Genomic DNA, 24,496 nt, shown 5'->3' with positions numbered 1-24,496 from the left:
TTAAAACAAGACGCGGGCGAGCATCCGGTAGGTCGATGTGTATATCTACTCGAAAAACATATCTCAATTCATGACACTAATAAGATTCTTTATAACTTACACGTATAGCCTGATGTTTTCAGCCTGATCCATGCAAGTTCTTTAGCCACGTTTTGAATGAAAACAACCACCAGCCGGCCAGTGTTGTGCCCTGTTTAATACGCACAAAATATACCAAATATATTTGGTTCAAAAAAAAAAAAGAAAAAAAAAAAGAACCTCAGGGAACTTCAGGCAAAAAAAGTCAAAATAATGAGTGATGCCTTAAAACAGACCGCTCTCATAGACGAAGAAATTTTAAACACAAAAAAGGTTAAAGTTATGTGGCAAATATATATTTAGTAAACTGCCACCTGTTTTTTTAGTTGGGTATGTATCACATTTTGTGCATTTTTGTTTTATATTTAGTACTATACAGTTCCGTGTTTTAAAATGTGTGCTTTGTATCATGTATTACATAAATAAAAACATGTCATTTTGTATATATATTGCAAAACCTGGAAAATCTTGAAAATACCTGGAAAAACCTGGAAAAAACCTGGAATTTTTTATCACAAATATAGTGGCCACCCTGAATAGAGGGGGGTTAAGGTGGTTATGAAACTGCTGAGGTTGGCGAGCAGCTCTTGATGGAGGCTGACTTAAGGGAACAATGTTCCGATTAGACATAGCATGGCAAGAAGGTGGAGGACCTGGGTGAGACATGTCAGCATGGGATAGTGATGTCAGTTATGTACATCATCTTTGTTTAATTTGGAGGGTCATTCCATGTCAAATCACCCAGACCATGTCACCCACCAACACGGATTTCCACAAAATTTTGTGTACTTGTTGCCTTGATGAAGTTATGAAGCCATGTGAATTTTTTCTTCATTGGTCCTTATAGTTTTTTTATAACAGAAGGTCAAAGTTATATGCATTTGCTTGAATGTGTCACTCTTGATACTCCTTTTCAGGAGTGCAGCACATTGCTAAAAAATAATATTTCAGCATGTATACTTGTTTAATGTATGAAATTATTCGTGTAAGTGAAACAAGGTTTACAGATTCCAAGAAAAATTGCCTGAAAGCATTTTTATGTTTTCTTATTGCTTAAAAAAATTATTTAAAATGAAAAGAGCATGTTTTTACAGCATAACACATGAAATTGCAGATGAGAAAATTTAGCAAGAGGCAATAAAGAAAACTCATCTGTATTGGTTTTACATTAATCCTGTAACTACATTTTATGATATAACGAAAGAAAAACAGTGGGGTTTTGAAGGCTTTGATATAAAATTTATACAGATTTATATACGACATTAATTGGAAACCGACCACAACACTCATTACAAATATTTTCTTAATTTGTTGTAGCTGCTACTAAAGAATAACACTGCATATATTTATGAACTGGTGATAGTGTCAGTGATTATTATTAATTATCAGTGTATTCATACCTTTTTAAGATATTTTAACTCAAACATATGTACTATCAGAATTCATTGCAAGTTGCTATTTAATATGTTTGCAGTATTTGGGTTGATTTTCCATTTGCTACACATGTGTGTGTACCCACACACATACATAATCTGAAACCTGGTTATGCTTTAAACCAACGGCCTTATCCTTCAAGTAAGTGATGGAGCATAATTACCTTGTGAAGTATTTCTGGTGGTTGATGTTCCTAAAGTCAGGATGCAGGATGAAAACTTCTATCTCACATTAACTAATTTCCCTTGTTGCAGGTATATAAATACAAATATTTTCCCCTTCCATATCAATTCATAATAAATGAATATTTGTCCAAAACTACCAATATACTGTATACAGTTAGTGTTATGAGCCAATATGTTTGTTGAACAGAATATCAGCAAACTCTACCTCTTTTTCTGGGAAGTACCACATCCTACCACTTCCTTTTGTGACTGGTACACTATAGTGCGACAACAAGGAAAAGAACCTGCACAGATCTCACTGCCAGCAGACGGTCACATGATGAGCGCGTCAGGAAGTGGAGTGGGTTAGTAATGGAGCCGCTGTCTGGCTGATAACACCTTCGCGCTCGGCTGTCTCGCAGTCCGTATTACACGAACCGATCTACGTAATGGCTTCTACGTCGGGATTTAAATCACGTATTAAATCTGGCACGCCAGTGCGGGGACAAGCTCGTGAGATTGTTTACAATGTTGCAACACATCTCAGTAAATAAAAACAGTTGTATAAATTGACGTACAATGTCGCTGAAACATCAAGTGCTGAAACAGGTGTCTCAGTATCAACAATTAGACGAATTCTAGCAGAAGGTAAGGCGAAATTAAAGAGCAAAACCAGTTTAGCTTTTTCGACACCGACGGGTAAGAAAACAGAGCATGGGAAAATAATCGAAGTAGGCAATTTTACATGTGGTGCCGTGCAGAGAAAAATTCGAGTGTTTATACAGTAAGGAAATCGGTTCCGACATTAAATAAGTTGACTAAGGCTTTGCAAGAAGACAACGTTTTGAACTGTAGCAGGGAATACTTGCGAAAGTTGTTGAATTGGTTAGGGTTTCGCTGAAAAAAAGTGTCAATCGAAGAGAAAGATTTTGATTGAAAAGCCAGAAATAGCTGCTTGGAGAGGGCGCTATCTTGAACAAATGCGTGAGTTATGTGAGGCTGGCAGAACCGTAGTTTATGTTGACGAAACTTATGTTAATGCTACACACAGCGTAAGTTCTTATTGGCAGTCAGATACGGAAATAGGCGTCACAGAATCCATTGGGAAAGGTCCAAGATTTATTATTATATTGCTCATGCGGGTGGAGAAGAATGCTTTGTTCCGAATGCTTTACTTATGTATTTTTAAGTAAAAAAAAAAAAATCTGGAGACTACCACGACAATATGAATTTCGAAAACTTTTCAATGTGGGTGAAAAGTAAATTACTGCCAAATGTACCTGAAAAATGTGTTGTAGTTCTGGACAAAGCCAGTTATCATAATGCACAGCTAAACAAAAAATCTACAGCATCATCCTTAAAACAAGACATCCAAAACTGGCTAGCAAAAAAAAATATTTAATGCTCTTTAACCATGACCAAAGCGAGTCTTCTGCTTTTAGTAAAAAGCTCGCCAGTAAAGAAACAATTTAAAATAGATACGTTAATCACGGAGTGTGGCCATGATGTCATTCGCCTGCCTCCATACCATGCTGATTTGAATCCTATTGTGCTGGTATGGGCAGACATCAAAAAAAAATCGGGAAGGAATCTCTTCATCGTTAGATGATAAAAGAAAATTGTGTGAGGAATTGTTCAGCAGCTATTCTGTGGACAATGTTAACAGTGACAGGAGGATTGACATTGAAATTGATTAAAAATAAATGTCGGATGTTCAAGTGACACGGACACTGCAAGCGATACAGACAGTGAGGAAAGCAGTCTCTGTGATTCGGAATAGGTGAGTATGTTAATTGTGGGCTAGCGTTTTTTCCTTGTCTACAAAGTGGTTATTTTCTATGCCTGTTTCAATGTTTTGAAGCAGTACTTACATTTAAAATGTATTCTAAACCACTTCGGTATAATCTTTGCGCAAATATAATTTTTAACTTCCTACGCAATAAATTAGACTCGGTGAATCTAAGTTTCTTCAGCCATGCATTTGAATAAGCCTTTAAATTTATATATATATATATATATATATATATATATATATATATATATATATATATATATATATATATATATATATATATATAAAGTTTTAAATGTTTGTGATTTAAACGACGAGTCGATACATGAATCTTCAATCAAAAAAACATCATACAATTAATCAAAATGGGAAAAACAATAATGCTATGCCATGAGGGACGTAGACTTTAATCTCGAAAACTAATTTAAAAATTCTGAGGCGCAATTTATTTGCCAATATAGTGAAATGATGAAATGAAATGCTTAAGGAACGCCGTTGGTGTTCGTGTAAGATGGGCTCAGGCGTGATGGGTTGGTTTGCCACCCCTCCTTTCCCGCTGTGGTAGGGAAAGTCTGTGGATGCGCAGAGGAAAATCTGAGAACGCTCTTTTGTTCGTTGTCGCATTATAACAACACTTAGGAAATTATACAGTGGAACATCACACCTGTCTTCTCTGTCAACGGAAGGCCAGTGGAATGACCATGCTGGTCCATGCGGATGTAAGAATTTAACTACCACATCTTCTTCTTCATGATTTAGCTTTTCAATTGTTCCAAAGAACCAGTGAGAGTCATATACACATGAAATAAATGAGTTTACAGAAAGCTGTGACATGGTGACTAGCGTACGATTGCTTTCTCTGAAATGGAACACAGAGGTGTAGTTTTCATCAAAACTTATGTGTTTCGTTGCTACAACATCTTGCGACAGTGGTATAAACTGATGAAATCCGCGTGTTCCAGGGATTGTCTTTACTTTCGTAAACCATCCTGACAACTCATGTCGCTCCTGTTGAATCAGCTCCTTTTTGACAAGCCTGAAATGAATATGTTCAATGCACGATGTACAGAATTTGAATACTTCATCTACTGTTGTTATCTGGTTATCAAGACATCTTCCAAGGCTCTCTTTAGTAACTAAGCGTTTCACTGTGCCACCAATGCCATCACATGGGGACTTCCCATGGCTGGTAGCAAAAAATGACCAAGATGCTTCGAGGGAAAAATCCTTAGCATGATAGCACACATTTTTAAAGTTTTTGCAGTTTTTATATTGGCCAGCACAGCCGTCACTGAAGTAACACACCTTTCTCACAAACGAAAATTTTTCACAAATTAGCTTGGCAATTTCTTTTTGTGTTGCATGTACGAAGGCCACATCGTGATCCAGATCATCAGACAACACACAAAGATTACAAACATACAAATCCACTGAGCCAGGCAAGCGGACATGAATGACTACAGTATGTAGAGTATAAGCACCACTTGTCCAGTGATAACCTTGTGCTTCATCTTGGATAACATATGAGAAATTCTCACTGAAATCTAGAAGAACAACTGCTGTGTCTGACTTCAAATTAACTTTAGTTTCTTTAAAGTAGTTGGATTGGGCTTGTGCAATATATGAGTGTGGAATAAGTTTTTCTAGCTTTTCAATCAATTTGTTCAAATAGTCTTCAAAACTTGCAGTACACCGTATGAGTTCTGTTCGATCAGTACTTACCCACTGACTATATTCTATCTCATCTGAAGGATCATAATTCAGTTTTTCTTGAAGAATTCTCCTTAAATTCTCACTTGGTGGGCAATGAGAGCAGTGACGCACCATGCAATCTCTGTTTTCCTTGGAACAAACTAGGTAAGTTATAAGGTCATGATAGGATTCATTGATTTCACCAACTGCATGAAGGAAAAGTTTCACATTCTGGTGTATGCTACATACACATACAGAATGGGTTCCTGATGATCCTGGCAAAACACACCACTTAGGTCTTAGCATGCAGAACTTAGAGAACCGAACAGCAGATTCTGGAAATTTGAATATGAAAGCAGCATACAATTCTCGTAAATTAGAAAGAATAAGACGTTTTGCTTGTGGACATTCCTAGCAACACAAACTACATCCTTCTTTCCAGGCATTATTCTAGAATATTCATCATTTTCATAAAAATTGTGCACCCTTTCAACAGTTTCTAAGCTTAAGGATTTCCCTCTCTTGGATTGTGGAGTAGATAAATTCATTTTTCGTTAAGAAGATGTCTTGACTGCCTAACAGCATACTCACTGACTTCAAATTCTTCCATGATCCTTTGTCTGCTCCAAGAAATTGGAACTAAAGTTAAAAGTCTAATCTTTTCTGGTGTATTCTGTGTCATTCTTACTTTTTCCTTAATTAAAGATAAGAGTGTATCTAGATCTTCTGCTTTCTGTTTGATGTCCTTTGAAATCTGTTCATTGTCATTTTTTTCAGTGGGAAAGCCCTGGCCAAGTACTTTGCACACTTTACTTCTTAAGCTGTCACATGCCGATTTCAATCTCCTTTTCCCATAAACTAGCTTGCTGTGTGCTGGTACAGCATGTAACTTTAAATGGGATATTCCTAGTTCATCAAATGTAGTACTGATGGTCTTCGAAGCAGCTTCCTTGCTTGATGATGCATCAAGATCACCTATACTGCATACACTGGCTGTATCAGATATTTCTGATGATTCCTGGTCTGTTGTATTAATAGGAAGTGCTTGTATGCATTTTCTGCAAGATGAACAAATCTTCTGTCCTTGTGGTATTTTCAAATTTAATTTGTCATATATTTCCCTTGAAATGTCTTTATTTACACATCGTAGTGATTTGTAAATGGTTTTCTTATGTTTTTTAAGTGGATCACAACATTTAGTTTGATACAGTTCATATTTTTTTTGTATAAAAAATCCTATGGTGCTCACAGACACTCGCTAACCTATCACTTTTTATGCCACTCCTACAGGATAAAAGTTCTTTGTCAGTATCACTTAGTGTTTCAATGTTGTTCAACCTCTTCAAATGGGTATAACTTGTTTTATGACACTCTGTTCCAGTCTCCTTACGAACACTACATGGTTCACTAATTCCTGACTGCTGAAGTTCCATTACTGCTTTATCAACTTCACAACACTTTCACATAATGTCACTGGTTCAAAAACCAAATCATAAAGTTGTTGTGCGATCCCAATAACAACACAATGAAAAAATTAAAAGAATAACTAAACAAAAGTTTGTAGTTCATTCAACATGCTTGTTTATTAACCTTATACCAGAAAGCACTGAAGATCCTTCCAACTCTGCTTCACCAACTGGCTATCCTGCTACATCAGCGGAGGTTACTGCAGCTGCCTCTGCAGATAAGCCCAGTGATGACTACACACTTGTGTAATGCTGACATGACTGGACCTTCAGTGCAAGAAGGTGATATAGGTAGCCATGTGGTTACCAAAGTGAAAACAAAAGATGGGGTTATAATACATGCACTTACATACATAAACCTTCAAAACCCCACAGTTTTTCTTTCGTTATATCATAAAATGTAGTTACAGGATTAATGTAAAACCAATACAGATGAGTTTTCTTTATTGCCTCTTGCTAAATTTTCTCATCTGCAATTTCATGTGTTATGCTGTAAAAACATGCTCTTTTCATTTTAAATAATTTTTTTAAGCAATAAGAAAACATAAAAATGCTTTCAGGCAATTTTTCTTGGAATCTGTAAACCTTGTTTCACTTACACGAATAATTTCATACATTAAACAAGTATACATGCTGAAATATTATTTTTTAGCAATGTGCTACACTCCTGAAAAGGAGTATCAAGAGTGACACATTCAAGCAAATGCATATAACTTTGACCTTCTGTTAAAAAAAAAACTATAAGGACCAATGAAGAAAAAATTCATATGGCTTCATAACTTCATCGAGGCAACAATACACAAAATTTTGTGGAAATCCGTGTTGGTGGGTGACATTTCAAAAAATTTTTGGGTGAGTTGACATGGAATGACCCTGAATTTATTGTAGCCAAGTTGATTTAAGAAGTCCTGAACTGGATGTCCAATCCTTATTTAGTGATTGTTAATTATAGTTCATTAGTAATGAGTTAAATTTTAATGCTTGAGTAATATCGGATGACTTTTATGAGAACTGTTTCAGATTTTATGAAGTTCAAAGATAGCTGTATTTATGGATAAAGACAAAATTTAATAGAAAAAAAGAGTTAACACAATTGCTTTTTAAATGGTTTGGGTAGGAACCTTTCAAATTTTTATTTTTGGAGAATAAGTTGGTATCAGAATTTAAAAATGTAAAGCCTTGGTAAAAAGTACCAGTTCATGTAAAGAGATTTATTAAAGTATATAACTTTTTTTAATGTTCAAATTTTAAGTTAAGTACGTTGGTTAGGAAGTTCATGTATCAGAAACCGGTCACTTTAAATTTAGTTTTACGAGTTTCATCTTCCAGTGAAATGTTTTTTTTGATAGGCATTTCCTTGACTTGAGTTTTTAGAAATAAAAGAGGAGCAGTTTTTAAATAGTTACTTTGGCAAGTTTTGGTTCACGGTTGAAATTTAAGAAGCTATATCCCAAACTAAATATTAGAAGAATCCCAAAACCCCCTTATATTCATTCATCGCCATCATCAAATTTCATTCATCTTTTTAATTTAATCAGCACATGCTAAAAGGGCCTCAGTCACAAAAAATGGCAAAGTGAGTTAAGCATGAAAATCACATGTTATAGGATAGCTTCAACTATCTATGCTAAAAGGGATTGAGTCACACGTGCGGGTTAGCTAATATTAGCTAAGGAAATTCTTAACGTACACTAAAAGGTTCTCAGTCCGTGACTGAGGCCCTTCTAGCATACACTCGTGGCAACACTGCCTAACTGTTTCGCGCACTTGATCAGCTGTCATACTTGTTTGGTGTTGTTGTTTCTAACCTAACCTTACTTAGGAAGCCTGCACTGTGTGTATTGTGTTATAAAAAGAATTAAATGTTTGTTTTACTGTAGTTTTATAAAACATTTAAGCTTGTACGTAATATTATCAATGGAAGATTTAGTAGAGAATAGTGAAGAGTAAAGGGAACAAAGACTTGTGGAAGAGGAATAGAATTGAAAGAGCTAGGTTTAACAATGAAGAATTTTCCCACTTGAAAACGTTATTGTCCCTAAGAAAACTACTGGTAATGCCTGCAGGTAAGATATATCAGTATAATAACAATACAACCAATCTTTGAAACTACTTAGTTGTCATAAAAACTAACTTACACATACAAATGTGTAATTTGGAACTTAAAACCAAATTTTTTTTAATGAAAAACATAGGCCTAAATACTTTGAGACTTATACCTTTTATAATGTAAAGAATATAACCTAACTCAACATATACAAAGTGTTTTTGTTTGCATTTTTAGTCTCTGTTACTAATTTTTATGTTCTCTTTCAGTTTCAAGAGAATGAATTGTTTTGAAATCATAACCAAAGATGAACAAGCTGATATTTTGGTGAAGATTATGATTTGTCCTCCAAAGATTAACAAGATTTGCATCTGCAACATTTGATTGATGTTTTTGTGGTACAACGAAGACGTCCTCGAAAAGGAGAAGATTCCAGAGAAAATAGCAACACTTTTCATTATCATGTGATGGTAGGATCAAACAGACAACAGGTATAATTAAAGCTTTCTTAGCTCTCCATTCAGAGTCATTAAAAAGAGTTAAGAGACTGAAATCCTTGAAACTATTGGGTAAAAGTCCTGTTGACAAACGTGGAAAACACGTTAAAAAAAGCCCACTTACCAGATACAAAACAGCTTTTGTGGGAACATATTGAAAGTTTCCCGCAAAAACAAACCAGTTGCATCAAAGACTTATAATTACTTAGATGCAAGGTTGAACAAAAAACTATTGTGCTTCCATTACAATGAAAAGAATCCAAACAACAAAGTTAGCCAATCATTCTGTGCAAGAATTATTGGTGAAAATTATAACTTGCATTTTGGAGTACCACAAATTGATTTTTGTGACACTTGTGAAGAACTGAAAGTCAAGTTAAAAAGCCCCCACCTAAACGAGGCAGCTAAAAGAGTGGCATCTGCGGAGCTTTTAGTTCATAACAGAAAAACCTCAAAGTTTTTTGCTTGTTTGAAAAGGGAACGAGAAGCCAAAGACGAAGCACATGTGCTCGCTATCTGCTTTGATTTCATGCAGAATGTTCAACTACCTCAAATACCTGTTCAAGAAACCTTCTACATATGTCAGCTGTCAACCAGCGTGTTTTATAGACATGACATTAAAAAAATGAGGTCATTATTTGTCTGTATCATGAAAGTCAGGTGAAAAAAGGGCTGAATGAAGTATGCTCACTTGTTTATGACTTTTTGAATTGTGTCCCCCCACACAATACACAGAACTGCATGTGTATTCAGACAACTGTGGGGAGCAAAATAAAAATCATGCCCTATCTAGAATGCTTTTAGATTTGACGGACACAAAGCTCTTTGAAAAAATTGAACAATTTTTCCCTGTCCGAGGACATTTGTTTCTACCATGTGATGGGGATTTTGCCATAATAAAAAAGAACCCTGAAAATACACGACAGAATGTATGGCAAATATTATCATTATCATCCATATTATCATACAATCTAGTAAAACTCATAAGATCATAGTAAAAAAAGTTAAATCAGAAGAAATTGTCGAGTTTGAACAATGTTGGCCACACTGCTATAAAAAGAACTGTTTTTTAGAAGAAACTAAACCCAAGACTGTTCCTAGAGACCACAAAGTTAATTTTATGATTATTACATGCTTGCACTTCACCTACGACTCCAAGTTTAAATTCCAGATTGTCTCAAGACACTTAATTGATTCTGTGATAACCCACACATTTTGCCTTACACAAACCGGAGTTAAAGAAGTTAACTTCCAGATGAACCCACTGAATAATGTCCATATAAAACCTGTCAAAGTAAATGACATTCAAAAATTAATGCCATATATTCCTCATGAGTTTCTGGAGTTCTATACTGAAATTCTAGTCTGGCCTACCTCTGAAAGCAGCAGTGATGATCAAAATGATGACTAAGTTCAACTTAAATGACATTTTGTACTGACACATTGAGTTTTTGTTACCTTTATATAAATATGGTACTTAGAATCTTTGATTGTTAGTAAACAGATTGACAAAAACCAAAGATGTTCTGTTTCTATTTGGTGAAAACCTTGCAGTATGCTAAAAGGGCCTCAGTCCACTACATTTACACTAGTTTGAAAACTAACTAAATATAAAAGAATGTTAAAATAGTAAAAACAGGTAACATTGAGGTAAGTATAACCTTCCAGGAAAGTTAATTAGTTAAAAAAAAATTTAAGGTAGCTTAGAGACAGATTTATTAGTTTTTCTCAAAACTGGGTTGCATGGACTAAGGCCCTTTAAGCATGTGCAAATTCAATTTCTGTAATAATATTTCCTTTTACATATTTGATTGTGTTAATTCATAAAAATATGTAAAAGGAAGAACATACTCTTTCTACACATCTGTGGCATCAGTTGTGTAACCATAGTATCTTCCTATGCAGTTTCTTTGCTGTCAAATGGAAAGGTGCAATATATATATATACCTAACAGTATAAAATAATATAAATTTCTTTTTTGTTGTGAATAATGGAAATTAATTCTTTAATTACTTGTTTGGCCAGTGCAACGAGTACAATATCGAACAGCTAGTGTATACTTTTATATTGTGCAGTATAGGTATTCTTTTTAGGGATTTTGAAGAAATACTACCTATTGTAGCTGTTACCGTGGTGTGGCTTCCGGAAAATTTTTATATTGTTTTCGTTTCACGGTCCATAGACCCCAAAAACATTGTCAACTCAAAAGTTTGTTTGTGTGTGCATATATATATAACATTTTTGTGGTCACTTTAACTGCCGTAATTTTTCAAAAATCACTTCCAAACTAATACATAAAATACAATCATGCAAAATCTGGGTCGAGTTCGTTAATGGGCAATATCAGACAAAAGGGGTAGAAATGGAGAAGGTTTTTTTGAAAAACAAAAAATTGACTCCCATAATGTGATGGATATCACATCCGTTTGAACGTATTATAAATTGTAGGAGTTATACCATAAACTTTGTCCAAAAACATTTTTGATACGACCAACCATAACTGCAAGGGGTGGAAAAAACAAAGGTTGGAGGACAAAAAAAAGTCATAAAACTGTTGGTAGGCACACCATCGAATTAGCTCAAAGTGTGTTTAAATTTTTATCTAAAACTTTTTTCTGTAACATTTTTGATAAGATGAACAATTGCAGCAAGGGGTTAAAAAAAATTGTGTAGAAATTTAAAAAAATTCATAAAAACTGTACCTTTTACACTATTAAATCATTCCTTTTTATTGTAAAACCTAAAAAATATTTCTACATCTTTCGTCAGAAATAATATTTTATACGAATAGCATTACTGCAACGGGTGGAAAATAACAGGGGTTGAAAGACAAAAAAATTAATAGCTCTTGTAGTAAGTACACTATCAAATCCATTCCAAATTTTTGAAACCTTATAAATATTATCTAAAACTTTTTTTCTGAAACAAAATTTGATACAAGCAATTATTCCTGCTAAAGGTGAAATTAACAGGGGTTAAATAACAAAAACAAACCTAACTCCTTGTAAAGTAACTGGTAAAATATATAATAATTATTAATTATCTAAATTTTTGGTATGAAACAATTTTTGAGACGATAAACCATTACTACACGTTGAAAAAAACAGGAGTTTAGATAATAAAATAAATAAACTTCCCTACTATGTACATTATCTAATCCGTTCTTATTTATTTTAAACCTTCTAATTACTATCTGAAACATTTGTGTTATTTAAGTTTTTATAACATAATCGAAAACCTTTGGCTTAGACAATTGTTGTTAAAATGAACTATATCGTAAAAACTGAGGTTAAAATAATAATTAAAATTACTATTAAATTTGTTTGAATATATTTTAAACCATCCTAATATTAAACCTTGGTCCAAACCATTTGTTTATATGTCTACATATTAGTGCAAAATAAATAAAATAGTGTTTAAAGCTCAAAAAAATTCATAATTACCCTAGTAGGCATAATATGAAATTTGTTCTAAGCTATTCAATGCTGGCTGCATTAAGTTAAAAACATTCATAACATTTTTGCTGCATGGAATATGAGAAATGTTTTATCAATCATTTTGGAATATTAGACAACATGTGAGATGTTAAGTTCATTAAGTTCTTAAATTGTTTCGGAAGTAAATAGAAGTTTGTAGAATGTTTCCAGAAGAAATGGATACTTTTATATCTACCTATGCCTGCAGGCTGTGCAAAAAGAGATTTTTTCTACAATAAAGCTTATGTTTTAATTTTTAATCATAAAGATGTTATTTGGTTATTGAGAACATCAGTTATTGAGACGTAGGCAATCAAAATAATTCTGAATGACTTTACTTGTAACTATGTAATGTATGTGTTGTACTTTTACCATTAAGAAACTTCGAGTTGAGAACATGTTAGAAATAAGCATGTTTTTCTAGTGTTGTTTATGATGTTTTTTTTTTTTTCAATTACCACAGATGAACCAATCCAAATCTTAATGGTCTATTTATAGAAGTGTAGGTAGACCAGAAGCGATGGCCTCTGCTGTGAGAATGGCTGCTGTTGCAGGAGACGTACCCGTCCACTCCGCCGGTCTGGTTCGCTGAATCGGAGGAAACCAGTGTGACCAACGCTGTCCAGGTCCTGAGCAACACTTCGGGCAGGGACAACCACGTATGCACTCTCCTTCCTCTCTAGCTCGTGTGTGCAAGGTTTGGGGGTAAACAGTACTTAAATCACATTTGCCACGTCTAGAGGTCAGCTGGCTGTGTTCCCTGACAACAAGGAAATTTTATAAAACAGGGTCAGATGACTCCAAAGCCTGGAAAACACATGGAGATTAACAAAATTTTAGTCAAAAACTACATAAATAATTCTTAGTACTACAATATTCCTTTTGATGTCTTAAAACCAGACTTTATTTTAATCACAATTTCATGTGCAGGAGAAAAGCCATCTGTTTTCATCATTAATTAAACAAAGAGAAACAATGAATAAGCTGTGTGTTGATATAATGATTTGAAGCATGCTAAACAAGCATAGTCGTTCTAACATTAATTTATTGTTTCAAAGTTTAATAAAATATAGCGGTTATACATTACAGACTAACAAGATATAATTTATGTGATAACATTGCAAATTGTATATTGTATCCGAAAAGATTTTGTGGTAGATTTGACATTTTATGTGTGTAAGTATTTGTATTTACTATAATAATGTTATCTTTCAAATTGATCAATAACACAGGAAAAAAAAATTTTTGGGCTAAGGAAAACTATTTATATTAATAGTGTAGGAACCCTGGCTGTTAACACTGTCATGTGACATCTTTAGAGTTGCCTGCCCTCCATCTTTCACTTGTTATATCGATGACAATCCTTTAAACACATGCTGCTTAAATGTTCCTATAAATATGGTATACTGTTTATTCTGATATGTCACATCATTGATTTACGTCTTGTGTACATTTAGTTTTTCTTCCCCCATGACTTAACATGTGGTTGACAGCAAGGTCATTGTAGATGGAGACTACACAGTGCAGACCAGGGATATTGGGCAATGAATTGGCCAATCACAGCATTTCCTGGAGTGGTTTTGGGAAATTATTGAAAACCAAAACCGCTATGGTCAAACCCAAGTCTCTAGAATGTGAGTCCAGTGTTTCACAGCGGTGCTTCTTTGCAGCATGTACATATTTAACACTAAACATTCATTGAGATATTCTTATTTAATGGTGGCATGCAGGACGGTATCTTATCTGCGTTGAGGCTGTGCCAACTGTAACAGGCTGATGGATAACAACATTGAATGATTGGTAAAAATATTTTTAAGTTTTGTGAATTTGTCTTGTGGCAGCTCTTAAGTTGTAATGGAAATGGGTCATTCTCATTGAAAGGGATTATTTGACGTCCCTTAACATTAAAAAATTAATAAAATGTTTTCTACATATTGGTATTAACTTAATATAACAAGTAAAATTAGAGTGACATTTCTATGTCCAACCAAAAAAATATAAATTTTTATTTATGATAGATAACTGGTTCACAGTATAGCTATGTCTACCTCCGTGGACTGTCCCCCAAGACATTTTAGTTAACATTTTCTGTTGTTTCAAGTATATTTTAATTTTAAATAATAAATGTATTATTGTTAAAATTAATTAGATATTACTGTTACAAATTCTACTCAAAAGCATCAATGAACAATGAAGCAGAACATTTCTTAAAATTGTTTACATTTTGTCCTTCAGACTGCGAATCTCCTCCGTGGACACAACTTAAAGTAAAAAAAAATAACTCTCTAGTGCTACAATATCTTTGGTTTTAAGGAAAATGGAATGTCAAAAGTAGACATTTTGTGATATCACTGCTATTTGAATAGTAAATGTGACCATTTTGTCATGATCATTCAGTAAAGTTTGATGAATGTTTTGTGTTGAGATGAATGTCTCTCCTCCGTGACCACTGTAATATGAAAAGAAAAGGATATTTTTCATAGTTGTCTTCACTTGGCAAGTTATTTTTTTGTTGAATTTTACCAACTGTTTACTAAGTTTTCTAACCTTAAAATTAATAGCTAAGAAGTAAAATTTATGACTTTTTGTATCCTCCGTGGACACCTCCTCCGTGGACACTTGCTGTCCACGGAGAGGAACACATTGTCCACGGAAGAGACAAAAATAAACAAAGGTCTATTATTTGACAAAAAATTTAAACTTTTTTGTAGCATTTGTTTTTATTAATAACATTAACACATTAACATGTCAATCAACACATTCTTGTAAGCGTAAGGCTATCAGTTTATTTTTAAAAAAGGAAAACATTTTGGTTGTAAATTTGTAATGTACCTAGATCTTCTCACAAATACTGTATTAAAAAATAACTCATTCTGTTTGATTTAAAAGTCAGCCAGAATTAGGCTGGATTGGAGAGCTGAAGAGAGAAAATCTTGAGGTCTCCTCACCATAAAATGCATTGGGAGGAGATCCCAAGTTTTTCTCACTTTCACTAGCTGCAATGCAGCCTTAAGTACAATTTGTGTAAAAAAAAAAATTACAAGATATAAATGTTACTGTAAAACATGGTCAATTTGTAGGCAATTTTTTCTCTCAAAATATTCCGCAACTTTGTTTTAAATGTTCAGTTCCTTCGACACAAAAACTAATATATATATAAATTAATGTATCGCGTGTCTCCACCTGATTCAAGTTTCCGTTCTACGGTGCCTAACTCAGAATATCATGCAGCTATTTGTAAGGTTGTTTTGTAGCTTTGAAACTAAAAATAAAGCCATAATGTACATTTTACATTATTTGTATTTGTTTATAGGAAAAATGGACAATTTAAAAAAGAAAAAACCTGGGACATTACATTGGTGTAATAGTTTCTGAAGACAAGTGGTTAAATGAATTTACATTTAGATTCATGAGGAAATCTGGCAGATGTAAATTTGTTTTTCCAGATGCTGACGACATAGCTGTTGTAGAGGGAAGTGATATTAAGAGTATTTTAAGTTACCCAATTGTAAATAATCGGGATCAGTATGTATTCAATGATGATGTATCCCATTATGATAATGTATGTTAGGGGATATTTGTTAATCTGTGAAGTTTATTTCAACATGGAAAGTTAAAAACAGATATGATTGGTATGTAGAAGGCATTTTAATCAAAATATTTTGCCTTTTTTAAGTTTAGTCTACAGTCCTTAAGTTAAGTATTAATTAAATGTTTCTTCTTGCACAAATAAACGTTTTTTTCCTCTGCCATTGTATTAGTCTTGACCACAAGTTTTCTTAAAAATCTCCTCCGTGGACACTGATGTCTCCTCCGTGGACAGTTCAATTTTTAAATACTTTTTTACTTCACTAATTTAATGGAATCATCTTGACCATTTGCTTTATTACTGTGAGAAATCTGATGTAATCATTTATAATTATATTTCATTAATTTTAAAATAAATTTAGTTTAAAAAAATTTTAGCTTGAAAATAATCCCTTTCAATGAGAATGACCCAAATAAATAGAATAACTTTGTTAATGGGGAATAATAAAGTAAAGATGTAAATAATATTTGTGACAGGGTATGTTGATTTTAATCAGCATGATATAAATCGTGATTTAAATCATGTGAATTTTTTTTTAAATCTCATGATTTAAATCATGTGAATTTTTTTTTAAATCTCATGATTTAAATCATGTGATTTTTTTTTTAAAATTAGTGAATAAAATCAATTTATAATATGAACGTTAATATTTCCTATACTGTATTGTTTAAACCAAGTATTCATGCCTACTTACATAAAAATTGACTGCTGCAAAGTTAGAATGAAAATTTAATAGTACTTAATTTCTTCTACAATGTATTTATAGTTATTTTGAAACACATTAAATATAGGTGGGTGGAATGTAACTTTAAATGCCATCTCATTTTCTCTCTTCTCTCCTCTACCTCATGTGTTTGTGTTGTGTGTGTGTGTCATATCTCTTTGGCAACAGGTTTGTCTTCCAACAATGTCAAATGCTAATTTTAGAACTGTAGGAAGGAAATTTTCAGTTCTTTGGTATGTCTGGTTTGGTTCAGTCAACATTAAGAAATCGAATGGGTACAGAAAAGCTGCAAAACTTGTATTTTTGTTTAAAATTTTTAATAAGTAATATTTTATGTAGAAGTTTTACTTTGAAAACTCTCGAAAGTGTGCAATTCTGAGAAGAAGAACAAAAGGAAATTGTGGTTTTGATTTAAATTACTTTATTTAGAACAATTGTACTATAAGACTATAAGGGATGACAGAAGTGACAAAGTTACATTTAAATATTATATATTTTCAATGATGTAGTTATTTTCTATAAGACATATTTTTTTTTACTAATGTTAACTATGTTACTGTACTAAAAATTTTCATAAAGTGACATCATTAATGTTTCCTTAAAACATTATGCAATGTAAAATGTGGTTATTTCAAAGAAAGAAATTTGTTACGTTGTATGTTTTGGCTTGGCTAAGCACACAGAGAAACATAACAAAACAAAGACGAACAATGTTCCTTAGGGATTTTTCATTACGATGGTTCTACGTTATTTGGAAATAAAAAAGTTTATGAAATTATCTTTGTATATTTCTTATAAAAAAAAAATGTTTTTTTTTCATAGTTACATGGCCTCAGTACACAATTTTACAAATGAATTTAGTTAGAAAAACTTTGTTACTTGCACAGTTTTTTGTCTTTTCTTATAAAAATTTTAACGATGTATTTGAATTTTGACAGGATGAGGTCCAAATACATACCACAGCACCATACATCTTGCCGTTGATGGTCGAGGAGTCTTGTCACTCGCCAAAGAAAAAAAAAAAACTTAGTAATGTCCCTTGGTTAATTACATAACTCAAGGTATCGTCGATCGCGGACCGAAATCATACGAAGTCGGGCCGATGCCGATGCCTAGGGCCTAAATTTCTAGTTAATTAGTCCAAAAAAAATGAACTTAGGTTGAAAAAATACAGCCTTGCCCCAGCCCCTAGGCGTTAAATTGTCCCTTAGTTAATTCTCATATTGTGTCGTGACTTGCCGACGACGCAACCGGCTTCGGCGACGATCGAGCAACAAGTGACTTGGTCGACGAGATTACCTTCCCTTGTAAAGGTGAAAACAAGTGAGGCAACCCCGTGGGCCAACTGACCAATCAGCGTACATAATTCCAAAACATGACCATATAAGGAAATTCGTAGGGGCACATCACTTGACGCCAGGGCTCGCCCTGATTGGCTGGCTAGTGGTAGCCTCCAGAGACCCTTCCAGACGGTTGCTACAGCTGTGCGTACAACGTGACGTGTAAATCCCAAACACGCTTTTACAAAGTGAAAAATAACTTTCTGGCGCCAGTGTGTCGCGCCTGTCCGCTCTTCCTTCTGTACCTTCCAGACTATTCTCAAAATATTACACTAGCAATATCCAATAAAATATAAAATTACCCAAAAAATTCAAATACAATGTTCAAAATTTAGTTAACAAAGTTGAAATTCATACCATATTAGAAACTTTTGTTTATAAATGATGTCCTGTAAATTTATAATCTATACTGCTTTAAACAAAACAATTACTGACATTAATTATCAAATATCAAAATTAATTATTATGAACTTGAGCTAACCCTCAAATTAATAATTAAGTATCTCAAGGAAATAAGTATTTTAAGGCTTTCCATGAAATTTAACCAAAGTAATTAATAACAATTCTTAACAACTCTGAACTATCCTTATCTACATATTAAATAATTACTATCTTTCATATCAAAGTTATTCTTATGACCCAAAAAAATATATATGTATAAAACAAATCCTCATTGTGCAATGCTACATAACCCCTCCTACTTTTTTGATTGAATTTATAAAAAAATTAAATCAAAAAGTACACAAGTGTCAATTGAATACAAAAGAATACCATAACAAATCAACAATGTGCAAACAATTGCAACAACCATGAGTATTGCAAGATCTTTTTAACACAATAACAACATACCATTACTTTTCATATGATTATAGTTCCTTAAAACAAATTTACAAAATTATAACCCAAACATTGAAAAATTACATACAGAAAATTATTTCAATTCTCCATACCAAATTAAAAAGTGACAAATCAATCTTAAACAAAAAACACAATTAACACTTGATTATAGAGCAAACATAACCTTCAACAGGTTATACTGACACTACAAATTATTTCATTGGAATTTCATGTTCATTTGTCATTTAAAAATTATGCAAAATATTCACTATAGTGAAGTGTCTTTAGTCCAACCTGATAAAATTCTTGATCACATTAATTTGTTTACAATATCAACATAAACATACTTTACACAATAATCAAACATTGCACAGCTGATTGTCCATAATAATGTTTCATTGAATTATCCTAAAAAAGTACATACACAACTGGCAAATTTTTTTTTTTTATTTTTTTTTTTTTTTATTTTTTTTTTAATGTTTTCCATTCATTTTTCTTATGTATTGCCCATTGCAATGTAACACCATCCAATTTAGTGATAAACAATTCTACCTGTTGCTCATCCGAACCACTAAAATAGCTAACTACTTTCTCACATTTGGTTACAAATTGTATCGGAGTGACTCCTCGGTCATCACCAAACAATTTAGGCACTGTCCCTCCAAAAGTGTTCACTTCATCTACAGTCAAAACTGAACCTCCAATGCTACCATGTCCATCCCCTCTAATGTTACTCAGCCCTTCCTCGATTTCCTGTAAACATTCTCTACCCACATCATACCTAAAATTCTCCAACTGGCCACCCACCTTTGAACTTTCTGTAAACGTCCCTTCAACATTAGCTTCAAAATTCCCCTTAACTTCCTGAACCACTTTCAACTGTAAATCTGTGACATCATCTTGATTTTCGGCAATTTTGTTTTGTACACCCTCACTATGTTGTACCAACTCAGAAAATTTTTTACTATGCTCCTGAACTGTTTTACCTGTTTGTATCAAATTTTCCTGAACTGGGCCCACTATTCCTTCACATGTGTTTAATCTAGACTGTACCTCCTCCATCTGCACTTCACAATTATTTACTTTGCCGATACAAGATGAGATATTTTCATTAAGATCATTCCTAAGTACATCAAATCGGCTCTCAAATGTATTTCCTAATTCTTGTCTTACTTGTGTAATTTCTTGTGTAAGTTCCTGTTTAGTGTTTGTAAGTTCCTGTTTAGTGGCTGTAATTTCCTGTTTAGTAGCATCTAATTTTTGTTCCATTATATACCTGAATTCAGTCTGACCTTGTGACATGTTATGCATCATTATCATTAATTTTTCTGACTGCTCCTGTACCAATTCAATATTCAAATTAGGATCGGACATTCCTGAAGTTTCAGGAAAACCCGCAAGGTCATCCTGACTGTCTGTCTGTACTCATTTTTTTTTTACTATTATAAATTACCAAAAAACGTAAATAACCCTTGAAAAACACATTTAAAAAAAACTTGAAACAATGATAACCACAAATACAAAAATTTAGACCATAAGAATGTAAGTTTCTGTCCAATTTAGACTTGCTGTTTCCGGCGATTCATCCCTCGTCCCGCGAAGTACCAATTCATCCCTCGTTGTCCTGCGAAGTACCGAGATGATTTATGTTGCTGGAATCGTGTCCCACGATGTTCTGCGAAGCGCTGTTCTACAATGTTCTAAAATGTAGTTCTCGTCGCATTCCTTTCCCACGATGTCCCGCGCTGTTAAACGGTGAATGCTGGCTTCTCACGCTTGTCTTCGTCTGTCGATGTTTACAAGTGTGATGCGGAGATAAAAGTTCACACGATCCACACACGAATCACTTGTTCACAAGTTATAATTTTGCCGATGTTCCAAAAGGATTTGCCACAGTTAATTTAGTCATGATTGGCTTTTACTTGATAAGGTTTTACTGAAGTTAACTTTTTCCAAATGTTTATTTTATTATCATCAGGCAGTGTCTAAATTCGTGCCCAATGTTGGGCGCCATGTTGTTACGTTGTATGTTTTGGCCCGGCTAAGCACACAGAGAAACGTAACAAAACAAAGACGAACAATGTTCCTTAGGGATTTTTCATTACGATGGTTCTACGTTATTTGGAAATAAAAAAGTTTTATGAAATTATCTTTGTTTATTTCTTTAAAAAAAAAATGTTTTTTTTTTTTTTTTTTTTTTTCATAGTTACATGGCCTCAGTACACAATTTTACAAATGAATTTAGTTGGAAAAACTTTGTTACTTGCACAGTTTTTTTGTCTTTTCTTATACAAATTTTACTTAACGATGTCTTTGAATTTTGATAGGATGAGGTCCAAATACATTCCACAGCACCATACATCTTGCTGTTGATGGTCGAGGAGTCTTGTCACTCGCCAAAGAAAAAAAAAACTTAGTAATGTCCCTTGGTTAGTTACATAACTCAAGGTATCATCGATCGTGGACCGAAATCACACGAAGTCATGCCGATGCCTAGGGCCTAAATTTCTAGTTAATTAGTCCAAAAAAAAATGAACTTAGTTTGAAAAAATACGGCCTGGCCCCAGCCCCTAGGCGTTAAATTGTCCCTTAGTTAATACTCATATTGTGTCGTGACTTGCCGACGACGCAACCGGCTTCGGCGACGATCGAGCAACAAGTGACTTGGTCGACGAGATTACCTTCCCTTGTAAAGGTGAAAACAAGGGAGGCAACCCCGTGGGCCAACTGACCAATCAGCGCACATAATTCCAAAACATGACCATATAAGGAAATTCGTACGGGCACATCACTTGACGCCAGGGCTCGCCCTGATTGGCTGGCTAGTGGTAGCCTCCAGAGACCCTTCCAGACGGTCGCTACAGCTGTGCGTACAACGTGATGCGTAAATCCCAAACACGCATTTACAAAGTGAAAAATAACTTTCTGGCACCAGAGTGTCGCGCCTGCCCGCTCTTCCTTCTGTACCTTCCAGACTATTCTCAAAATATTACACTAGCAATATCCAATAAAATATAAAATTACCCAAAAAATTCAAATACAATGTTCAAAATTTAGTAAACAAAGTTGAAATTCATACCATATTAGAAACTTTTGTTTATAAATGATGTCCTGTAAATTTATAATCTATACTGCTTTAAACAAAACAATTACTGACATTAATTATCAAATATCAAAATTAATTATTATGAACTTGAGCTAACCCTCAAATTAATAATTAAGTATCTCAAGGAAATAAGTATTTTAAGGCTTTCCATGAAATTTAACCAAAGTAATTAATAACAATTCTTAACAACTCTGAACTATCCTTATCTACATATTAAATAATTACTATCTTTCATATCAAAGTTATTCTTATGACCCAAAAAAATATATATGTATATAACAAATCCTCATTGTGCAATGCTACAAATTAAGCCAGTTGTCTTTGCAAAATGAATTAATCTGTTATTAATTGTACTGTAGAGCAAAGTCAAGTCATGAAAACAGTCATGAAAATGTACTGTATATTACGCAGATTACAATTTTTTAAATTTTAATCAAAAAATCTGATTTTAGTCAAAAAAAAACCGATATTAATCAAAAAAATCTGATTTTTTTGATTTTTTAAAAAAAAATCAGGATTTTTTCATGCCCTGATTTGTGATGCATATACCTAATTAGTTTTTACAGCTAGCTGTAAGATGTGTAATGAATCAAAAGCAAGTGTATGTTAACATTAAACATTTCACAGAAATACTTTGTATTCATCCTCCGTTGATTTTTTAAAAATAATTTTTGTGGTTTTACATATATAGGCCCTACACAAGAAAATGGTTGAGCGCTATTGGTTTTATTTATAGCATAGGTAAATACAGCACGTCCTTAAAGTCAAGGTGCAGTTATGAACGTTTGTTGTGGCTAACAGAAACGAAACAAAAGTTGCGCTTTTTTAATATTTTTTTAAAAAATTTTTGGCATAGATTTCACATTACTATCTCTTGTTTCGTTGCTTTCCTGTGACTGGTCGAAAGTGCACTGTGACATTACGGACACACTATAACCATAAATATTTATTTTGTAGTTGTAAAGGCAAAGTTTTGAATTTAATACATTCAAAGAAAATTGAGTGTTAATCAAAACAGTGCTAATAAAATATTTTTTTTTCATAAGAGTATGTTAATCAAAATAATTATAAAAATTGCAATGCAAGAAATAAGTAAAATTTTGTATAAGGACTTAGGCATGGAAACATTAAGCAATAAAATAATAATGTTATTAATACATAAGCTCTGTTGAATGTGTAATATGATTAATAAGAAAAATGTAACTTTTTCTATTAACAAGAAAGATTATTTAACCTGTAAATGTTAATTCCAGCTTTGTTATTAAATAAATAAATTTCTCAACATGTCACATGACTGGTCAGTAGTGCATCCTAGTAGGTGCGAGCTAAACTACGCCTTTCTTATCAGAGCTGCTGCTGACTTGCGAGATAGCATAATATAAACATTGACTGAACACAACACGGTTATCAAAAATATTCCTGTGTAGTATAAATCATTCTTTTATTTTAGTTGGGCTCAAAAAATAACCTATGATGGAAGCGAATAACTATTAAAGAAAAGATAATGCAACAGTTTTAAGGTTCATCACATTATTACTTCTTTGCATTGTGTTTAATTTTACACAAGGGCCATTGCCATTGTGCGTGCACAGGGGTTAAAAACTCAAGTGGTTGAAAAAAGAGCACTACTTCGAATTTGTGACTGTTTTACTTCAAATCATGTCACAATTTATTAGCGATCTTAGGGTGTTTGTCATGTTGTATTTCACAAAATGAGTGCTCATAATCAACATGCTGAGTTTGCATTTTGTCAACAGTTGGTTTCTTTAGATTCCATAATTTTGTTTTGGAGCTTGCTAAAATGCTTCCAGTAGTCTTTACATGTGAATGTGAATTGGCTCTGTAAAACTGGAATTAATACGAAATTATACTTGTCTGCTGGAAAAAAAATTTGTAGTGTTAATGCATTTTTAAAACATTTTGACAACCATGTGTTAAAATATATTAGGATAATGTCTACCGTACATGTATTTGGGTGCTTTCTAGTGGATGACCACAGGTATGAGCATGATGTCACATGCAAAATAAAAGGGAGTGATTTATGGCTTACTCTTTCCAACTAGCCTGTTTCTCTCTACCTCTTCTCTCTTCCCAGTGTGCTAGCGTGTGTCGTGTGTAGCCTGCTGGACAACAGAATTTTCCTCTTGCTGTGAATCAGTGTTTCTGTTGGCCTCTGAGGACCCACAAGATGAAACAAGCTCAAGGTGTAAGATGAGCTCAGAAAGTATAGATTGACAGTAAGCCTTGTGAGATT

The 24,496-nt window shown here is 33.4% G+C and overlaps 1 protein-coding gene across 2 annotated transcripts in view; it reads left to right on the top strand.

Moving 5' to 3' along the window:
* The window catches only part of LOC134527473 (ubiquitin-conjugating enzyme E2 Q2), a 107,797-nt gene that overhangs the window by 29,546 nt on the left and 53,755 nt on the right, over positions 1-24,496 (top strand). For both annotated transcript variants that reach the window (XM_063360172.1, XM_063360171.1), the window contains exon 2: positions 13,201-13,305. In XM_063360172.1, coding sequence (XP_063216242.1) covers positions 13,201-13,305 — 105 coding nt within the window. The remainder of the gene's footprint in view (positions 1-13,200; positions 13,306-24,496) is intronic.

Source organism: Bacillus rossius, chromosome 1 (assembly GCF_032445375.1).
Source record: "Bacillus rossius redtenbacheri isolate Brsri chromosome 1, Brsri_v3, whole genome shotgun sequence".
NCBI lineage: Eukaryota > Metazoa > Arthropoda > Insecta > Phasmatodea > Bacillidae > Bacillus > Bacillus rossius.
Note: the sequence above shows the minus strand (reverse complement) of the source record. Positions and strands in the feature narration are given on the sequence as shown.